Consider the following 18,024-nt stretch of genomic DNA (forward strand, 5'->3'; position numbering starts at 1 on the left):
ACCTCTATAATGCTTTGTGGGGGAAATGCTGCCAGAAGGGACTTTCTCTAATAATGGGGGTTAGGGTTAGAGGGTTGGGAATAGCAAAAATATGTAACATCTAATCAGAGACAGCTGCTTGATAACTGCCAAGTGGGAAATAATATGAAAAGTTAAGATCAGCAAACTCCTGAAAGACATAAAATTCTAACAGATAGGAGTCATACCGATGCCCAGTAGCTCTCTGTTTTCATTTTTACAAAATTAAGCTCAATGTAACATTGACCTGGATTGGAAATTTCCCAAAAATAGCTTGAGATGGAAACACAGACATGCAAGTTTTTTTGGATCCTCTGGTTGTAAGGTAAAGACTGATTTGTTGTTATGGGTCAAGAACACAGCAAATCCCAATCCTGATTGAAGGTCAATCCGAGCCTTGAATCATGTTGTGTGTTCTCCATCATGGTCTTAACTGTACTCATTTAGAGCAGTGTAGTGATACTACATTAAAAGCTAATACCTTGATTTTGAAAGTCATCTCAGCAAAAACTGAGTGATGTCCATTTTCCCTGTTCCATCTCTGGGTCTATGAAATGACTTGCAAATGGTAAGGGTTTAGATAGTAAACAGTACTTCTATATTGAAATAGGAAAATTATAAATGGACTATAGGAAAAATAAGTTTTGCTTGTAGACAGGACTGACCATTGTACCTAGGACCTTGTTCTTATAGGCAACCTCTTTATTGTTGACCTACATCCCAGCCCTAGGAAAATGTGGGGTTTTTTAATGATGGATTTATTTTAACTCATTGTTTAAAAAGGGCTTCCTGCGATGTATCATTTCTTTTCTTTTTGCATAAGTTGAATTACAAATACCTGTTTCCTTTATAAGCAGCAAAGAAGGTCAAAGAATTGACCGAATATGTGTTCTCCTTGGAGCGTGTTTTATTTACGTGCCCAAATGGTCCTCTTCCTTTAAAAATGGAGCAAAGCCCTGAAACATTGAAAAGACTGGATGAGGATTGGAATGGATCCCAGTGAAGTCTCACTGCCTGGATGTGTGAGAGCTTGGGCTTAATCCCCAGTACTGAAAAATAAATCCCACTAGACTGCACTTGCTGTTCTTGGTGCTGTTCTGAAAGATGACACCCGTGTTAAGATGTAAAACTTCTTAGCTTTTCTTTCTCCCCACCCCTTTTTTGTCTTTCATTGACACGGGGACTATGGATAGACACCAATGAGCTGTGAAAATTGACCTTTTCCTAAGAAAAAAAATGAAAAAAAGGCACTATGCTCAAACAGTATCATAAAGCGTGTTAGATATTGTCTCTGGGCCATTTTTTCCCTAACTCTTCTAAGTCCTTATTATTATAAGAAACAAATGATTACATTGCAACCCAAAATGTCACCACTATGAAAATCATAGTTTAAGAGGGCAAGTTCATTTAGTTGGGCTAACAGTCATCCCGTTTCCATGCAATGACCTGTCAAAACAGTGTAAGAAAGTATTCAGTTCTCACTGGCCCACATTTAATTTGTACATCGGAATCAAGTACATTTGGGATTATGCTCAACAACTTGGCTGCTGGTGTCAAAGGTGAATGCACATTTTATGACCAGTATCAGTTCACAAATTTAAAAATGTATCCTCCTTTATAAATTACATTGAGAAAATATTGAGCTTGTCTTCACTAAGAGGAAATGTTCCGAGTCCTCTGTGCCTCAATTCTCTGGAGTGACAGAAGGGATAGTGATCCTCTACAGAAGCACAGAGTCTGAGTCTTTACCAGATCCAACGGAAAAAACAGTTAATCAATTATGATATGATAATTTAGAAATGATTTTATTAAAACATTGAGATAGTCTTAATTACAACATCGAGATATTCCTTCCACTATGGTCTACAGATTTTCAGATGTTTCACCAGTTAGTATATGAATTTTGTTGAACCAAGTCATTCCACCTTTGTTTCATGTTACTTTTCCCCATTACATAATGAAAAATTGAAAAAAAAAGGGGAGCAAAGTTGGGTCCTTAGGAGTGTTTCTGCTTTACCTTTTCTGTAAGACAGTAATCCCACACTACCAATTCATGTAAAACACTTCGGAGTGATGGAAGGTGGCTGTAGACGCTGGGGATCAGTGGTTCTTCAAGGTAGAGAAACCAGGCAGGCTTAGGTATACTCTTAGAAACAGGAACCGGTTATCAATGATATTTTCGTATAAAGTTGTAGGATTTCATGGGAAATCTGAGTTTCCATGTTTTCAGGAAGCTCTATAAACGCCTTCCATAGGCTTCTGATCCCCTTACTAAATCAATCTCTGTCTGTGATTTTAGAGTACAGCATATGCTACAACAGCCTCTTTCTCCTGCCCTTAGCAAAGTTCAGAAGGAAACCAAACCAGCCTTGAGCACTTTTCTGATAGCTTTCTCCATTCTCTTTCCTTTAAGTTGTCAGTGGTCACATAGGATGCTCACCCACTTCCCTCTTACAAAGCCTGCTCACCTTTCCCTACAGCATGCCCACCCTGATGGCCAATTATCTTCCATCCTCACTCTACTACTCCATCAAAGTGCATGCTCCCTTCTCTCTCTGCTAGGCGCCTAGTCAAAGGATAAATGCAGTAATAGAAATTGAAATATACCTAAATACTAATAGAGATTGAGAAAAGTAAACAACATTGAAGCAAAGTCATCTCTGCAAACTTTTATTTAAGTGGCTCCCCTGGGTATATTTTATGACATTTATAAGTTTGTACAGATGTTTTTTGGACTACTACTGCTTGTTTCTTACATATCTCTCATAAACCTTACAGTTGGAGAGATACTTTCATCAGTCCATGAAAATTAATCATTGCTTTAGAATATTTTTCACAAAAAATTTTAGAAATCATCAAAGGCTTTTCTTTTTATTTTTATGATTATATCAACTATAAAGGCAATATTGAACACTGCATTTCTTTTCCTACTTAGAACTATGCTCTTGGAAAGTCATTCCATTTTGCTACTAATTGGTTGGTCCTAGCAGAACGTGTTTATTGTTCATCATTTGTACTTGTCTGGAAGTTTCCAGTGAAGGTATCCACTTACACTGTGCTGTGGCTGAACTTTTATTTTATTATACTATTAATAATAGAGGTATATTCCTCTCATACTTTTCTACCATCAGTATTTCAATTCTTCTAATTTTATTGTAGTTTTTAAGACTGTGAACAGTGATTATATGTATATATGTCATTAGATTTTGAAAAATATAAAGATATACTACAAGTAACATATACTAAAATCCTTTCAAGTGCTAGAACAAAGAAAATATTTTATATAGTTGCTGTGTCTAAAATGTGTGGTTGGAATATAGACAATCACCTGCTTAGTCTGTAACTCATGAGGCAAAGCTGATGTTGCTGCTGAGAATGGCAGATTCATTCTCAGAAATTGTGTTAGGACTGGACATTTAATCAAACTGCACTTATGCAGCAGTCATGTTGCCTTCTCTGTATGATGACTGAGTGAACAGAGTAATTTTTCTATATAGGGATTCTTAAATTATATAAGAGCTTCCATAACTTGATCAAGTCATGCTGAGGATAAGCAAGAGAAAGGAAGCAAGTGTTCACTAACTTAATGGTGTAAACCATAAAACAATAATACTAGTTATGATAGAAAAGGCTATAAACATAACATAGGTAACTAGTAAAGACTATTTCTGATAGAGAAGGAATTATATTTGTTCCCTTTTTTATCATATTGTTGTCCCCAATCATTTCTGCATTTTGTAGCTGCAGAAACATTACTTCCTTCATGACATGAAAGCCTACCTTCACTCCCGGTCTCACTCTGCATCAGATCCAATGGAAAAATTAGTTATCCAACTATGATACGATAATTTAGAAATTATTTTATTATAACATTGAGATAGTCTTAATTACAGCATTGAGATGAGCCCTTTAAAGCTGGAAGGAAGTCCTACAGAGTTCGGTGCTCACACACACAGATGGGCACGTGCTTGCATACACATATATGTTCCGTGTATTCCACAGTTATTCTTTTTGAGGGTAGATTTATTCAAGCTCTCATTGTTTTACCCACAATTTATCTTCACATTAATGTTTCTAATAATGTTTTATAATTCAGTCATTTGACGGCATAGTATGTTTCAAGATCTAGCAGAGAAGACACTACAAGTTTTCAAAAGTCTGCAAAGAATAGTGCATTTTTAATAAGATATGACATAGAACATTTAAATCCCTCATTTGGTGTTATCATTCTCCCAATGCTAAAAATGATTATATTTAATTAGTTGTGATAAAAGCTGTTTGAAATTTTCAAGAAGTAAATTCTTCAGTAATTTTATGTTTACCCAATTTTTTGGATGAGTAAAATATTATACTTTACTTATCACGTTTCTATTATATAAACTACAAGTAGCAGCATAAATATGTGTATGTACAATAAGACTAGAAATCAGCCCCCAAACCTTAAACTAGAAAGTGTAAGTATAAAGCTAGGTTGGGACCATATTCACTTAACTATGTGTCTTTTACTTAAATATTTTCCCTTCTGTTTCTATCTTGGATACTAAATTTAGAAATAAAATTTTCCAAAAGGCGTTGTTTCTGATCTACGCTTGTCTAATTACTTTTAACTCAATGCATTACCATCAGGCTGTGGTCTTCCCTCCCTGCTATTTATCTTAATTTGTTATACCTTGCTCCTTAACCAAATTTGAAAATCAGGGCAGCCCAGTTAAATCTCTAAAGAATTCATTTGAGTATGCCAAGGTATACTCTAGGTAGGATGATGGCTTTGAACATATAAATTGAGGTAGGAATAGAGAGAGTGGGAAGGGGTAGACCAATGACTCAGCAATTAAGAGTACAATGTCTGCTGCTCTTACAGAGGACCTGAGTTCAAATCCCAGCATCTAACCAGATGGCTCACAGCTGACTCTAATTCCAGCTCCAGGAGATCCAAACCATCACTTGCACATATCCACATGTAGAAATAGACACATACATGAAATTTTTTCATACGCATAATTTTAAAATATTTTTTTGAAAAGAGAAAAGGAAATCTTTCTACAACCACAATCCTTACTGATTTGGACGTGGCTATCAAAAGGGAGGCTTTATGAGTGGCCATAGAAGAATCAGTCAATAATCTGTGGCCACTTTTGGAACATAAGAGTGAAGACAAACAAAACATGTCCTTCCATGTCTCTCCCAGGAATGACACAAAATAAACCCCTTCCAGAAAACAAAAACCAAAAAAATTGAACTCTATACAACTCTGATCTCTTTTCTTAAATGTCTGTCTTTATAAGTTGACTCTACTTACAATGTACTTGCCCTCTTGAATAGGTGGAGCCTTGTTTTGATCTTAGAAGAAATATTCAGAAGAAAGGCTGCTGAGCAAAGCTGTGGGGCTGCAGGGTTGCCATGGTGACACTGTGCATCAGCAGAGGTCTGAAGGGTGGGCTGTGTCAATGCCCGGTTCCTTAATTAATGCAAAGATGCAAGGAAAGCAAACAAACAAAACTCTCCAACAATCTGTTCTTTAAATGCTTTCATGACTAGTGGATTCAAGGAAATACTTTCATAGGAGCCATTTAGTCTCCAAATTAAGCAAGAAGCAAGGAATTTTCTTTTTTTCCCTCTTCGTGAATTTATGGAGGGTGTTTGTTTAGCAAAGCACTGCGGACTACACAGTGCTCTCCTTGTTGACTAGATTCCAGCAGCAGCAGCAATTAACATTGGTCTCCTAGGCAACCATTTTGTACCCTACTGAGAAAAACCTTCTTGACAGGAGCGTTCTGTCTTAAATTGTTTTGTTTTCCTTTTTCACCAAGTGTACGGTAGACTGATTTGTCATTTCTTTTAACACACCATTATTGTACCCACGACTCTTCAAAGCAGAAACATTTAGTGGTTTTTATAGCCATATGGTTGAATTTACTGTCAATGCATCTTGGTTCACTTTTAACAAGCTGCAAGAAATCAACAAAAATATGTGTCCGGGCATATGCCGATTTGCCTGGATTTTGTGTTCACAGTCTAACTGGTGAACCATTGCATGTTCGAGGAGGCACAGCTGGTCCTGATCCAGACCCACGGGCTGCATGCACATTGAACACTTACTGGGTCTACCAATAATGCTCCATCTTCACTCAAGATGCAGCTTAGAATTTTCAGAGCTGTTGAAAGGTTGTCAGCCCCATCAATTTTATTAATTAATTGGGTTTTAGTGGGCTAATATCACAGTAACCATAGTATGAAGATGCACCATGCCCAGATCCTGGGCCTGCCTTTAAAATTCTGCCATGATGAAGACAAAAACAATAAGGTCCTCGGGACGGTGTGGTGTGGGTAGTCTGCGGGAGGACAACAAGGGCCTGGAGCAGCTGTAAGTGCTGAGCTGTATGGTAGCACAGCGGTGCAAGGTTAATTGAGACACCTTTTGTAAGAGACAACAGCCTGACACAGTATCTGGCAGCCAGTGCCAGGCATTGAAGCAAGCAGGTATTCCAAATGTTTTCCTAACTGATGACCTGTCTCTATGATTCTCATCCTGTATCTTTATGTCACGTATTCTCATACTATCCAATAGTCAACAATAAGCAGTATTAAACATTCAACTATAGTAGTCAATATTACCTTTCAATTGCGTAATGTTGATAATTAATTTATGTATAATACATTTTTTAATCCTCTCAATAGTCAATTTCTAGTCATAAATTGTGTATGTATTTGAAAAAGAAAAAGAGAAGGTGGATAAAACAAACAATGAAAAAATGTCTTTTGCTCTCTTACCTCCAGGAGATGTCCTGCTGCTCATTGCTCTAGTGAGCTTTCAGGCCAGCTAGCTCCTTGGTGCTCCATCTAGGTCATAGTCCAGAGATGGACTTGATGATAGGCATTCTGAATAGTTGGGACTCCAGGATTTATGCAACCAAGTTTGAGAGCAAAAATTAGAAAGAGAGAGAGAAAGAGGGGGGGAGAAAGAAAGAGAAACGAGAAAGAGAAAACAAGAGTGTTTTCTTCCTTCAAAACTTTGTCTTTGAAAAATACTTCTTCTGACCATCATTATAGACACAAATATTAACAACAATGAGTTATGGTATCAAGAGATAGTCATAATAATGCTAGCCTGGTGGGACTAGTCTCTCAGAATATACTGCCATGGCTGCTAGTGAGATATTGAAGTGGTAAGAACCATCTGGACATCTCTTCCATCAAGGATTCTTGGCGTGCTGTCTGTTATGTATTATGTAACTACCTAGCTGAGATCCCACATCATCCGATGCACCAAAGGCTATTCCTTGTTCCATTTTGTGAGAAGCACAATGAGTTCTAGTGAATTTATCAGGATAAAATAACTAGATGGTAGAAATCCTTCAGTACAGAACCATATTCCACTGAACTAAGATCTCAATAGTTCCTTAAAAACTTATCCTAAAGGATGGTTACCCCTTAAAAAGGTGAAAATATGGTTCGTGGGTGGGTGGGTGAGTGGATAGATGGATGGAAGCAATAGAGATATACATAGGATGAATGAAAGATGTCATACATGATTAAATATATGAAAACAATGAGCATATATATAAGACAAGAGTCTTTATAATTTCACTTTTATTAGTTTGATTCTATGACTGTCATGCTTGATCATTTGTGTTTCTTTGGTACATTTATTCTTAATTATCCGTGAGCTAACCCAAGCCCTGAGTGAATTTGCTCCTATCCCAAGAGCCAGGCAATGGGGATGCAGAATTCACCCAGGAGAGATCTAATTACATTTCTGCTGGGGAAATAAAAAAAAAAAATCTCTTGCTTTGTAGGGAAAACTACCATTAATATCTTGTTGATAAATTACTTTGCTTCTTTCAAGGAAGATTATAAATTCACTGGACCATATGAAACCCCCAAGCTCCTGGTCAGGGTCATGTTTCCAAATACAGTGAAGTTTTGAATAAAAGGCATATAATTTTCTATTTGAAAAGATTTAATAATTTTATTATTCCGAACAACCATAACACATTAGCTAACCCAATATGTACTTGGCTTCCTCGTATGTTATCAGATTAGTCTTAAAATAGAATTTTTTAAATCAAAAATGGATGCTGGGACTTGAATCCAAAGTCTTATGCATACAAGGCAAACACTGTATCACTTAACTACATATCCAGCTCCTGATAAATTTTTTAAGAAATATGAAAGTTTAACAAGCCTTCCAAGATCGTGTTAAAATTATTTTCTGACAAATATACTAAACGTGTCCAAAAATAAAGTCACCTCATTCATAAGTTATGTTCACTGGAAACCAAAAGTACATTTCTAAATTAGCTTTCCCCAAAACAAAAATAAAAAATTCAAATTTCTTAGGATTTCTTTTCCAAAATAAATAGAAACTAAGTTTCTGGTCACCAATGAAACATGATAATGTGTTACAGTGTGTTTGTGAAGCGTGAATCTGGTGACATGGACCAGGGGCATGCATGCCTTCAGTTCTCTGCTTCCTTATCTCTACTTGGACTGTTTTAAAATTCCTTTATAAAATGCCCACAATGTCATTTTGTCTATTTTGTATGAATCCATTCTGCATGTCTCAAGTTCTATTATGTTATAAACAATTAAAGTAATTTTTGGTTGATACCAACATGCAGTCCTGCACAAAAGATTGAAATATTGTAACAATGCTTAATTATAATTTTTTCACATAAGCTAATGATAATTGTGCTTTTTATTAATATTTTCTCAATAAAAAGAGCCTCAACTCATATAAAAATGTTGTAGATGATAGAAAGATAATTAATGCTCAAGTACTTAGGACTCCAGTTTAAATGATACTCTTCTAAAATGTGTCAAATTCTTACAAAGTATATAAAGTAACTGTGCCTTTTTAAAGTTGGCAATCATAGTGTGGAGTATGGTTTATTTCTAATTTGTGTGACTAACATGAACAAAAACTTTTATATTCATTTTCTACCCTTTTGCAAAGAAAAAAAATAATCGCACTGTGTTAAGTATCCAGTCTAGCCCAAAACTTGGTGAGAATGGCCTCAAGAATTGTGTGGGTGTCAAAAGAAATCACCCAAGACTGTGGATGTTTACCAGATAGGTAATCACATATCCCTCAGCGCAGTTCCCTCTGTGGTGTGCTAAATGCTGCTGAAGGATACTAAATGTTGCATCAGTGCTAATAAGAAGATTCAAGAATGATCTAGAAGGCAAGGATCATGTTGTCCCAATGTCTGCTGTGTCTGTACTACCTTTCTTGCTCCAAGTTTTCCATAAAACACTGGAGTGCAAGAAGCATCCTCAACTGATGACTTTTAAATGCTAGACTTACCTTGAACAATTAATGCATCTGAGAATCCCCAAATCCTAAAGTTGTTCTTTTTAAATACTGTTGATCAATTCTTGAAGCTCTCCTGTTGGACTTCTGGTCACATCTTTTGTTCCTGTCTATTTGCAGAAGAAGTGTCTGCGAGGATAGTTCAAGTAGTCACAGCTGAAGCTGTAGCAGTCCTGAAAGGTGAACAAGAAAAAGAAGCCCAACAGAAAGACCAATCCGCAGCTCTGCCATTAGGTAAATACGAAAAGCCTCGGTCGGGACAAGCATGTGCTGCCCCTTGTCACAGCATAGAGTCTACTACGTCACAGCATATATTTTACTTTGTACATACTTCGTCTATAAGGCAGTCACCTACCACCTCTACCAGAAGAAGGAGGACTTTGTTTTCACCCCCTCATAGGTTCACTGGGGTGTGTTGATAGGTTTTAGGGTAATACATTTGTTGTTAGACATGATAACCCTTTTTTGTTTATTAAATCAGGATTTTATGGCTCCATGTACATGAAGTGAGCTTAAGCTTCTATTAGAAATGACTATCTTTCCTTATGGGTTCAACTACATGAAACCAATAGTTAGAGCTTTGTTAGAGTCATCATTGACTTGAATCATATAGGAGAGACTTACCTTATGGTTTGAGAATTGACCATGTAGCTCAACTAAGGGCACTTCAGTAGCCTTGCCCTTTCCGATGGTCATAAATGCCCTTCAGTGCCACAGAGCCATGCAACACATAATTGCTGAGGAGGGCTCTCAGCCAAAGGCTTGCTGCCCTGCACAGAGATATACAGATATGTGTGTTGATACATGAATACATTAATAATAAATGATAGATAGGTAATAGATGCAAAGATAAATTACAGCTACATAGATGATTAATAGATACATATATAGCTAAGTGGATAGACTGAAACATACATATATATAGTTAAACAACTATAATTTATATATATATATATATATATATATATTAGTTAGATAATAGAGAGGGGATAGACCCTAGATAAGTGGGTAAGTAGACAGATATATATGTATAAATGGAAGGAGACTTTGTAGGATTCAGTCTATTTCCTACACACATATGCCCAATCTGCCAAAATGCATGGCTTCTAAATCCTAAAATTTTTTTCCTATTTTATAGCTCAGTGTATCCTTAATATTTTTTCCTAATTAAGAATCCTTGAAATGTCTACTAAAAATCAAGAATAAGAATATTTTCCTTTTCCAGATTAAGAGTTTAGAATATAGTCAATATGTATCGTTCTGAGTGTTTTAATATCAAGGGCTTTCTTTCTCATGAACAGAATTGGAAAAAAAATACCTAATTTAAAATGTTAACCTTTAATCTATCATCCACTCCAGTTCTTTGTTTCTTTGAAATAAAATTCAAGTTTCAAAATTTTAAATCTTAAAAACACATGGCACAAATCTCAGAGTTAGGAGCTAAACACCTGATGTCACAAAGCCACCTCTAAGGTACAACTATATCATAAAACTTGAATTCATGTAATATATGGAATAGACCAGCCACTGGCATTCATTGAGAACTATTGCCTTTGAAGCTCCTTCCCTGCATAGAAAGGTCACGTGGAAGGTAAGTGTCTTGGAGGAAGTCAGAGGCCGTTCAGAGCCCTGCCCAATATGCTAATTCACGGTGATACCCAAACCAGGAAGTGGCCCAGCTCCCATTGGGTGGGTGGAGCTTGTCTGATGGCCACCATACTCTTCCTTTCTGACAGTGAAAGATAAAGGAAGTTTAACCTAAATTGGAGGTGAAGTCTCATTTAAAATGTTTATCAAGCAATGTGACTATGAATGATCAAGATAATATTTGTTTATAGACTTTGCAAAACATTCAAAAGTTTGTTGTTTTTGATTAGACAATTCTAATCCCAAACAAAATGCTTGCCTGGGTATACTATAATGTAGTATCTCAGGGCTAAATGAAGTTACAAATTTAACTTGGATTTTTTTTTTTTTTGGTTTTTTGAGACAGGGTTTCTCTTTAGCTTTGGTGCCTGTCCTGGAACTAGCTCTTGTAGACCAGGCTGGCCTCGAACTCACAGAGATCCGCCTGTCTCTGCCTCCCGAGTGCTGGGATTAAAGGCGTGCGCCACCACCTCCTGGCTTTTTTTTTTTTATTTAGAAATACAATAGAATTTTCTTTCATTTGTTTCCAACTCATTTTTATGCAGAAAAGGCTTTTTATAAATACGGAATGTTAATCTTCTAAATTGTCAACAGGTAAATCAGGTAAAGATAAGAGCTTCTTAGGAGTCTGTTTGCAGATTGGAGGACCACAGGACTGAGAGAATTAACTGTTCTGTCTCACTTCTCTGTGTTTGATCTGCAGCAGCTGAGGAAACAGCTCATCTGCCACCTTCCCCACCACCATCGCCAGCCTCAGAACAGGCAGTTGCAGTGGAGGAAGGTACGTTCTTGACCTTCTAGGGTTGAGGCTGTCCAATAAACTCCAGTCCACAGCCAGGGACACCAGTGCCAGGTAGTGCAGACAGGGCTGCTGTGAACTCAGAGCGTCAAGAAGCAAATAAGCCCAAAAATGAAAATAGAATCCGTGTTTTATATAAAATCAGAAGCTTAAGAAAATGGTCAACATTATATAAAAGGAAAAATCGACTACGTGAAAAGTCCGTGTTCAAGTTGCTAGAATAACTATAAGCAGTTAGCTTAATGTGGAGGTGTTGGACTGAAATAACAATCCTTTCACAGCTGAAAAGAAATAACAAATACAATCCCAAGACAGCAGGAGTCAGGACTTTCTTAGGGAAGTGCCAGAAATTGTGTGCTTTACTCATGGTTATATTGCCAAGACTGCCCCGAGGGCCTGCCCCATAGCAAAATCTCACCAAAAATTAATGAATAAACCAGGAAGTTAATGAATGAACAGATACTGAGAGCAGTGAACTAGAAACCATGGATGCTTCCCCACTGAGACCTACTACCGTCCATGAATACATTTATGAACTTGCTTCACACAGAACAGCACGTCAGCATTTCAGTTCTCATTGACAAAACAGAGGCATGCTTTGAGAACATTCATTCAGAATGTGAGACGAGAAGCACCAGATCACACTGCTTCAGACTCTGAGTGTACGCAAAGGCTGGCTGCTCTTTGGAAGAGGAACAGCAGTGGCTTATTGTCAGTTTGCATGCCCTAAGGCCATTAGATTCATTTTTCTCTTTCATTTGCTTTTCCTCATGTGGTCACTTCAGAGATCATTTGCCATGTAAAAGATAAATAACATCATCGCTAAACATCTATCATGTTATAATTCATAATCTGATTCATTTCAATTTTGCCTAAATACAGAAAACTAAATTACTCGACTACATGCTGTTAGCTCTGAGGCAGTTTTTTTTTTTTAGTCCCAGATGTTTAAGCAACACCTCTTCTTTGTGGTAAGCTTTTTCATAATTAAACCAACCCCCTTCTAATCTGATACCTGAAATAACAGAAAACAAACAAAATCATTCTGTGAAAAGAAAATGGCAACTGCAATTAGTGTATAGCAGCAATTTGCTATTAGTTAATCTCCTTAAATGTCGTTTACAGTACCCTTTATACATCTGAAAGATTCTGTTTGGACTGACGTACGCTTTTCCTGTCAGCTGGGCCATATTTATTGAGCACCTACAGTGTCCCAGAAACACTTTGAATTCCGAGCAAAGGCTTGAGAACAAAACATACATAATCCTTCCTTTCAGAGAACAAACTGCAAGGTGAAAAAGAATGCAATAAAAAAGCTTACAAATAATTCAAGTGGATTACCTCCAGGAAGGGTAAGGACAGCAGCCTCTGGACAGAGAAAAGGGATCCTTCTTTTCTTGTGTTTCTAGTTCCAAAATGAGAGGAAATATTGGTAGATCACAGGTGAAAACTGTGGGGCAGAGGAAACAGGATGCGCAAACGCACACAAGTAGATGCAAAGATGCTGTGTTCTAGAACAAGGAGCCATGGCTAACAAGTAGTGAGAGAGGGGGAAAGGATTAAGGAATAGAGTGTAGTAACTAACTTGCTGGGGCCAAGGGCTTGGATTTCATTCATTGTCTACTGGAGATGCAGTAGGAAGCTGCGCATGACAGCTGTATTTCTCTCAGTGTGTCTGAACTCCCACTTAAAACCATTAAGTGTGCCCAAGAATCCTCTAAACCCAGAAAGGGCTACGATGTTCACAGAGCTGACCCACTCCAAAAGTCTGCTTGAGGTCGGGTTATTGACTCCTCTTACTCAGTGGGAATTGTAGCAGAAAAGCACAGAGATTCCTCCTGTCTGGGGATCTACTTAGTCTCTTCCTTACAGAAAACACGTCACACACAGTGAGAATATGAATAAATCAGACGTGGCTTCAGTTTCACATCAGAATGTAAGGAATTGCCTTCCTCACATTGGTCCAGTATATTCAGGGAAGATGCTCCTCCCTTCTCATTCCAAGTCATTCAGTTATATTTCAAACCCTACTTTGTGTTTTCCATTTATTTCTTTTTCAAAAGAGACATTAAGATACATAAAGAGATCGAACGATAGATCACTATCTTTTAAGCTATGTGAAAAGATATGCGTATATTTTATAAACCCTACATAATTCATTAAAATCAGATGATAATCTCATCTTTAATGTGTGAAAGGATCAAGGCAAAGTTCTATTGATCCTTTATCTCAAACCCTAATAAAATTAATGTTCAACAAATAACAGATTTTTTTTTAAAAAAAAAGCTAAATTAAGAAAACAAGCTAGTGAGTGACAAGCTACAAGAAAAGAAGGAACTGTTTGGTTCCTTAAGTTTTCAATGAGTTGCTGAAGACGCAGTGTGGTGTACTACTGATAACAGGTTTACTGGGAGAAGGAACAGGCGGGCTTCATCCATTGTCTAAGAGATTCTTTCCCGTCCAGGACACAAACTCTCCAGCAACTTTGAGGGCACAGGGACAGACACAACCTGATCCTTTTATACAAATGGAAGAGAGCACTTTGATTCTTATTGAGTAAATAGTGGCTCTGGGGACTCTTGCTTCTTAATTAACAGACATTTATTTAAAAGGGGAATGCTTCCATTGAAAATAATTTGACATTCATCACTTTAAAAACATCCATTTACTGTAATTATGTAATATTAGTGTATTTCATATCTCAGTATGTGTCCTTATTTGGGGAAATAGCTAATAGAGATTTTATTGAAAAAAATTAACAAGTAGCTCTCATAGGAAGCAAATCATGGCACTGCTCTAGAGGGCTCTGTTAGCTACAATGTGTCCCCACCTCCTTTCCTCTTTCTTGTTAGTCATAGCAGCTCATCCGGACTGAGCTGTCAGAATACAGAAGGCTGTGAAAATCCAAGAGAATACTCTAGACCAGAGGTCCTTCTGCCTTGTGCAGTTAATCCAGAATTCTGGTGATATTTTCCAGTGACATAGAGACAGCAGCAGAATTGTTGTTATCAGAAAGTAGCTTCTCTCCATGTCATTTGTGGGTGGCAGTCCCACCAGGACACGGAGGAATCTTTGGCCAGAAGCTGGCAAATTGAAGAAAGATGGTAGGGAACACTGTGTGTGGGGTCAGCTGCCTTCTGCTCTGTGCCATGAGACAACAGCAATAATCAGTCCTTGGTAGCCCATGAGCACTAGATTCTCATAAACATGACTACAGATTTGTTCCAAAACAATCTGATCAACCAAGGCTGAGTTTGGAAGGACAAATCTTCCTTTTGCCCAATATAAAATTTTAGATGTGTTAATAAAAAGTTTAAGTAAACACAAACTAGAAGGAAAATATTCCTCAGTCAGAATCAGCTAAAACTCATTTCTTAAGTCTGTAGTTATGCAGAAGAGCTATGTGAAAAGGCCAAGGTTCTCAAGGTCATCCTATCCTTTTGAAAGTCACTTGTTAAATGAAGTAGATTATTGCATGATTAAAAACAGTTCCCAAGGGCTGGAGATATGGCTCAGTGGTTAAGAGCACTGACTGTTCTTCCAGAGGACCTGGGTTCAATTCCCAGCACCCACATGGCAGCTCACAACTGTCTGAAGATCCAGTTGCAGGGAATCTGACACCTTCACACCAATGCACATAAAATAAAGTTAAATAAACCATAAAAATATTTTTAAAAAAACAGTTCCCAAATTACATTAACTTATAGTAAATGACGAACAAAGCCATGAAAGTAGCTTATAAAGTAAATTCACATTTTCCCTAAGTTTATCAACTTAAAATCCAACTGCCAAGTTAAGGTAAAGAAGGAAACTTAAAGCTGAGCAAATGGAAGACACCATGCTAACATATATGTAGTTACACACAGGTTCATCCGGAAAAGGGTACTTGCCCCCAAACCTGACAACCTGAGTTTGACCCCAAATACCCATGTTATGGAAGGAGAGAACCAAGTTGTCCCATGACCTTCACGTGTATAGCATAGTGTATATTGCACCTGTAGGTATTTGTGTGTGTGCATGCATGCTTGATATGAGAATACACACGAAGGATAATTTTAAATAGCTACACATTACATTGGCAGTTTTACCAATCTCTTATCATTTATTTCATCCAGCAACCCACAGAGATAGAAATTTACATGTTTTTGTCAGGGATATCATTGTTCAGCTCTGGATAAATGACTCAGCTAGGATTTATATCTAAATCTGGGTCTTCCAACTCAGAATTCCATACTTCCCTAAAGCTAAAGTTCTCAGGGTTGGTACTATACAATTGTGCAAGTCAATTGTCTTTAGGCAGGAGTCTGATACAAGCTACCATGCTTATGTGGATTTTTATAAAATGTCTTCCAAATACATACTCCATTCCTTATTTCTTTGTTTGTCTATTTATTTTGTATCACATCCCCACCCCAATGGTTGGTCACCAAAGCATCCATCACGTACATTTCATCTCTGCAACAAACGAGACTCTAACACCTCTGTCTTCCCCCTTGGGGACTCTGCACTGCTCAGACTCATCCACACACATACACACACACACACATACATAAAGGTCCCACAAATTGTTCCGCCATGCTGGGACTAGACCAAAAGTTTTCAAAATATAAAACTATCACGTCTTGTGAGATGTTATAGATCTGTGAGTGTTTTTAGAAAGTCGAATGCTCCAGAAGACTGAAACACCACTGAGTACCTAGCACCTCCTCACCACCAGCTCTTAGCTCTCACTGCCCCCTTTGTGTTGTAATCTTCTCCTTCCCAGAAAACAAATGCAGAAAAGCAGAGAAATACATAACTCATTTTTTCCTTATTTGACAATGCATGAAATCAGTTGAACAAGTTAAACATTTTATTAGTTTGCATGCTTGGTGTCCGAGAGTCACTGGAGAGCATGTGACTGACAAGGACCAATCCCAAGCCCAGAGCTACCGTCTAGTCTCTGCTGCAGAACTGGTCCTCAGCAGTTCTCTGCTCAGCTACTGCTGAGAATAGCAAGCATCATTTTGGGGTTAATCTTCCCTATGGTATAATAACTACCATTATTATGAGAAATTTCTGCACACTCGACAAGGAATAACTTCCACAGGACTAGTGTGCTGACTAGTAACTAATGGGCTAAAGGGCTAAAAGCATTTTCTCCATAGAGTGTTATTTTTAATATGCTCATGCTTTTAAATCTGTTTCCAGTTTCCAGTACTTGGTTATTGAAAGAAAACCGACAGTCCTTACGTTACAGTGCATTGGCAAAGTAAGACCAGAATAGAGTCTAGAGTGACATACTTTAATGTAGGCCTAGATATAAAAATATTGATTAGTGAATACCTGGGTAACCTGGACATAATTCTGAGAGATGACTGCATCGAAAGCCAAATGGGGCACATCCTTAAGGTTTTTAGGCTCATTGGCTCGAAGGAGAGTCCGGATGACCCTAAACACATTAATCTATAATGTGAACGGGAGGAACTGTATTACTTTCCGACTGAAATCATTAAAACTTAAATTAAGCAAAATGTTAAGCATTTGTGCATGACTAACTAATCACAGTTCAAAAGGAGACTTTTCTCCCCCGTAGTTGAGCAGACATGGTACCCTGGCAACGTTTCTCGTTCTTAATTTCTGATTGTGTTAACGTATGAATCCACCTTCAGGAAGAAATGTCTTTGAAAGAATGCATTTGTTTTGTGATGATCTGTTTCTGCTCGAATATTTGCTTGGTTATTCTGAATTACTGGAGAAGGATGCACAGCTAATTTCTATTTCACAGCAGGGGTGTCAATGTGTTTTATTCTTTTAGATCAATGGTAAATTCCCCTAAATAATAGTCTTAGCTAAGTACCCAGAAAAGCATGCGCCATCCACTGCCTCCATCCTCCATCAGCTCAGTTTGTCTCAGCCCCTTCCATCCTGCGGTGCTGCTTGGGTGACCCTTCATGTCCTCCTGTGGGTGTCTGTCTCGTCTGTCTGATCTCATGTCTGTCTTGTCCAGTTCTCCCTGCAGTTTCTTCCTGTGTGTCTGTTTGTAGATGAAGGGGCTGAGGATCGAGTGGGTCCTCTGCACAGGTTCCCCAGCCATGAACCTGCCAGCAGCGGGGAGAGGCGTAGGCTCCTAGCCCCCTCCATCTCGGTGTCTGTGCCTGATGAGGACCCTTACAATTCGGATGAGGAGTACTATGAGCACCCTTTGTTCAGCTCAGAGTGGACTAGTGTGCTCCCCCGTGTCACAGCACAGAGCATAGAGGGCCAC

The 18,024-nt window shown here is 37.9% G+C and overlaps 1 protein-coding gene across 38 annotated transcripts in view; it reads left to right on the plus strand.

Moving 5' to 3' along the window:
* Positions 1–18,024, plus strand: part of Map2 (microtubule associated protein 2) — a 264,833-nt gene that overhangs the window by 210,457 nt on the left and 36,352 nt on the right. For 28 of the 38 annotated variants that reach the window (XM_075951221.1, XM_075951224.1, XM_075951222.1 and 25 more), the window contains 2 exons: positions 9,452–9,565; positions 11,682–11,759. In XM_075951221.1, coding sequence (XP_075807336.1) covers positions 9,452–9,565; positions 11,682–11,759 — 192 coding nt within the window. The remainder of the gene's footprint in view (positions 1–9,451; positions 9,566–11,681; positions 11,760–18,024) is intronic. The other 10 variants (XM_075951223.1, XM_075951214.1, XM_075951219.1 and 7 more) reach the window with 1 other exon arrangement.

This window comes from Microtus pennsylvanicus, chromosome 17 (assembly GCF_037038515.1).
Source record: "Microtus pennsylvanicus isolate mMicPen1 chromosome 17, mMicPen1.hap1, whole genome shotgun sequence".
NCBI classification, from domain to species: Eukaryota; Metazoa; Chordata; class Mammalia; order Rodentia; family Cricetidae; genus Microtus; species Microtus pennsylvanicus.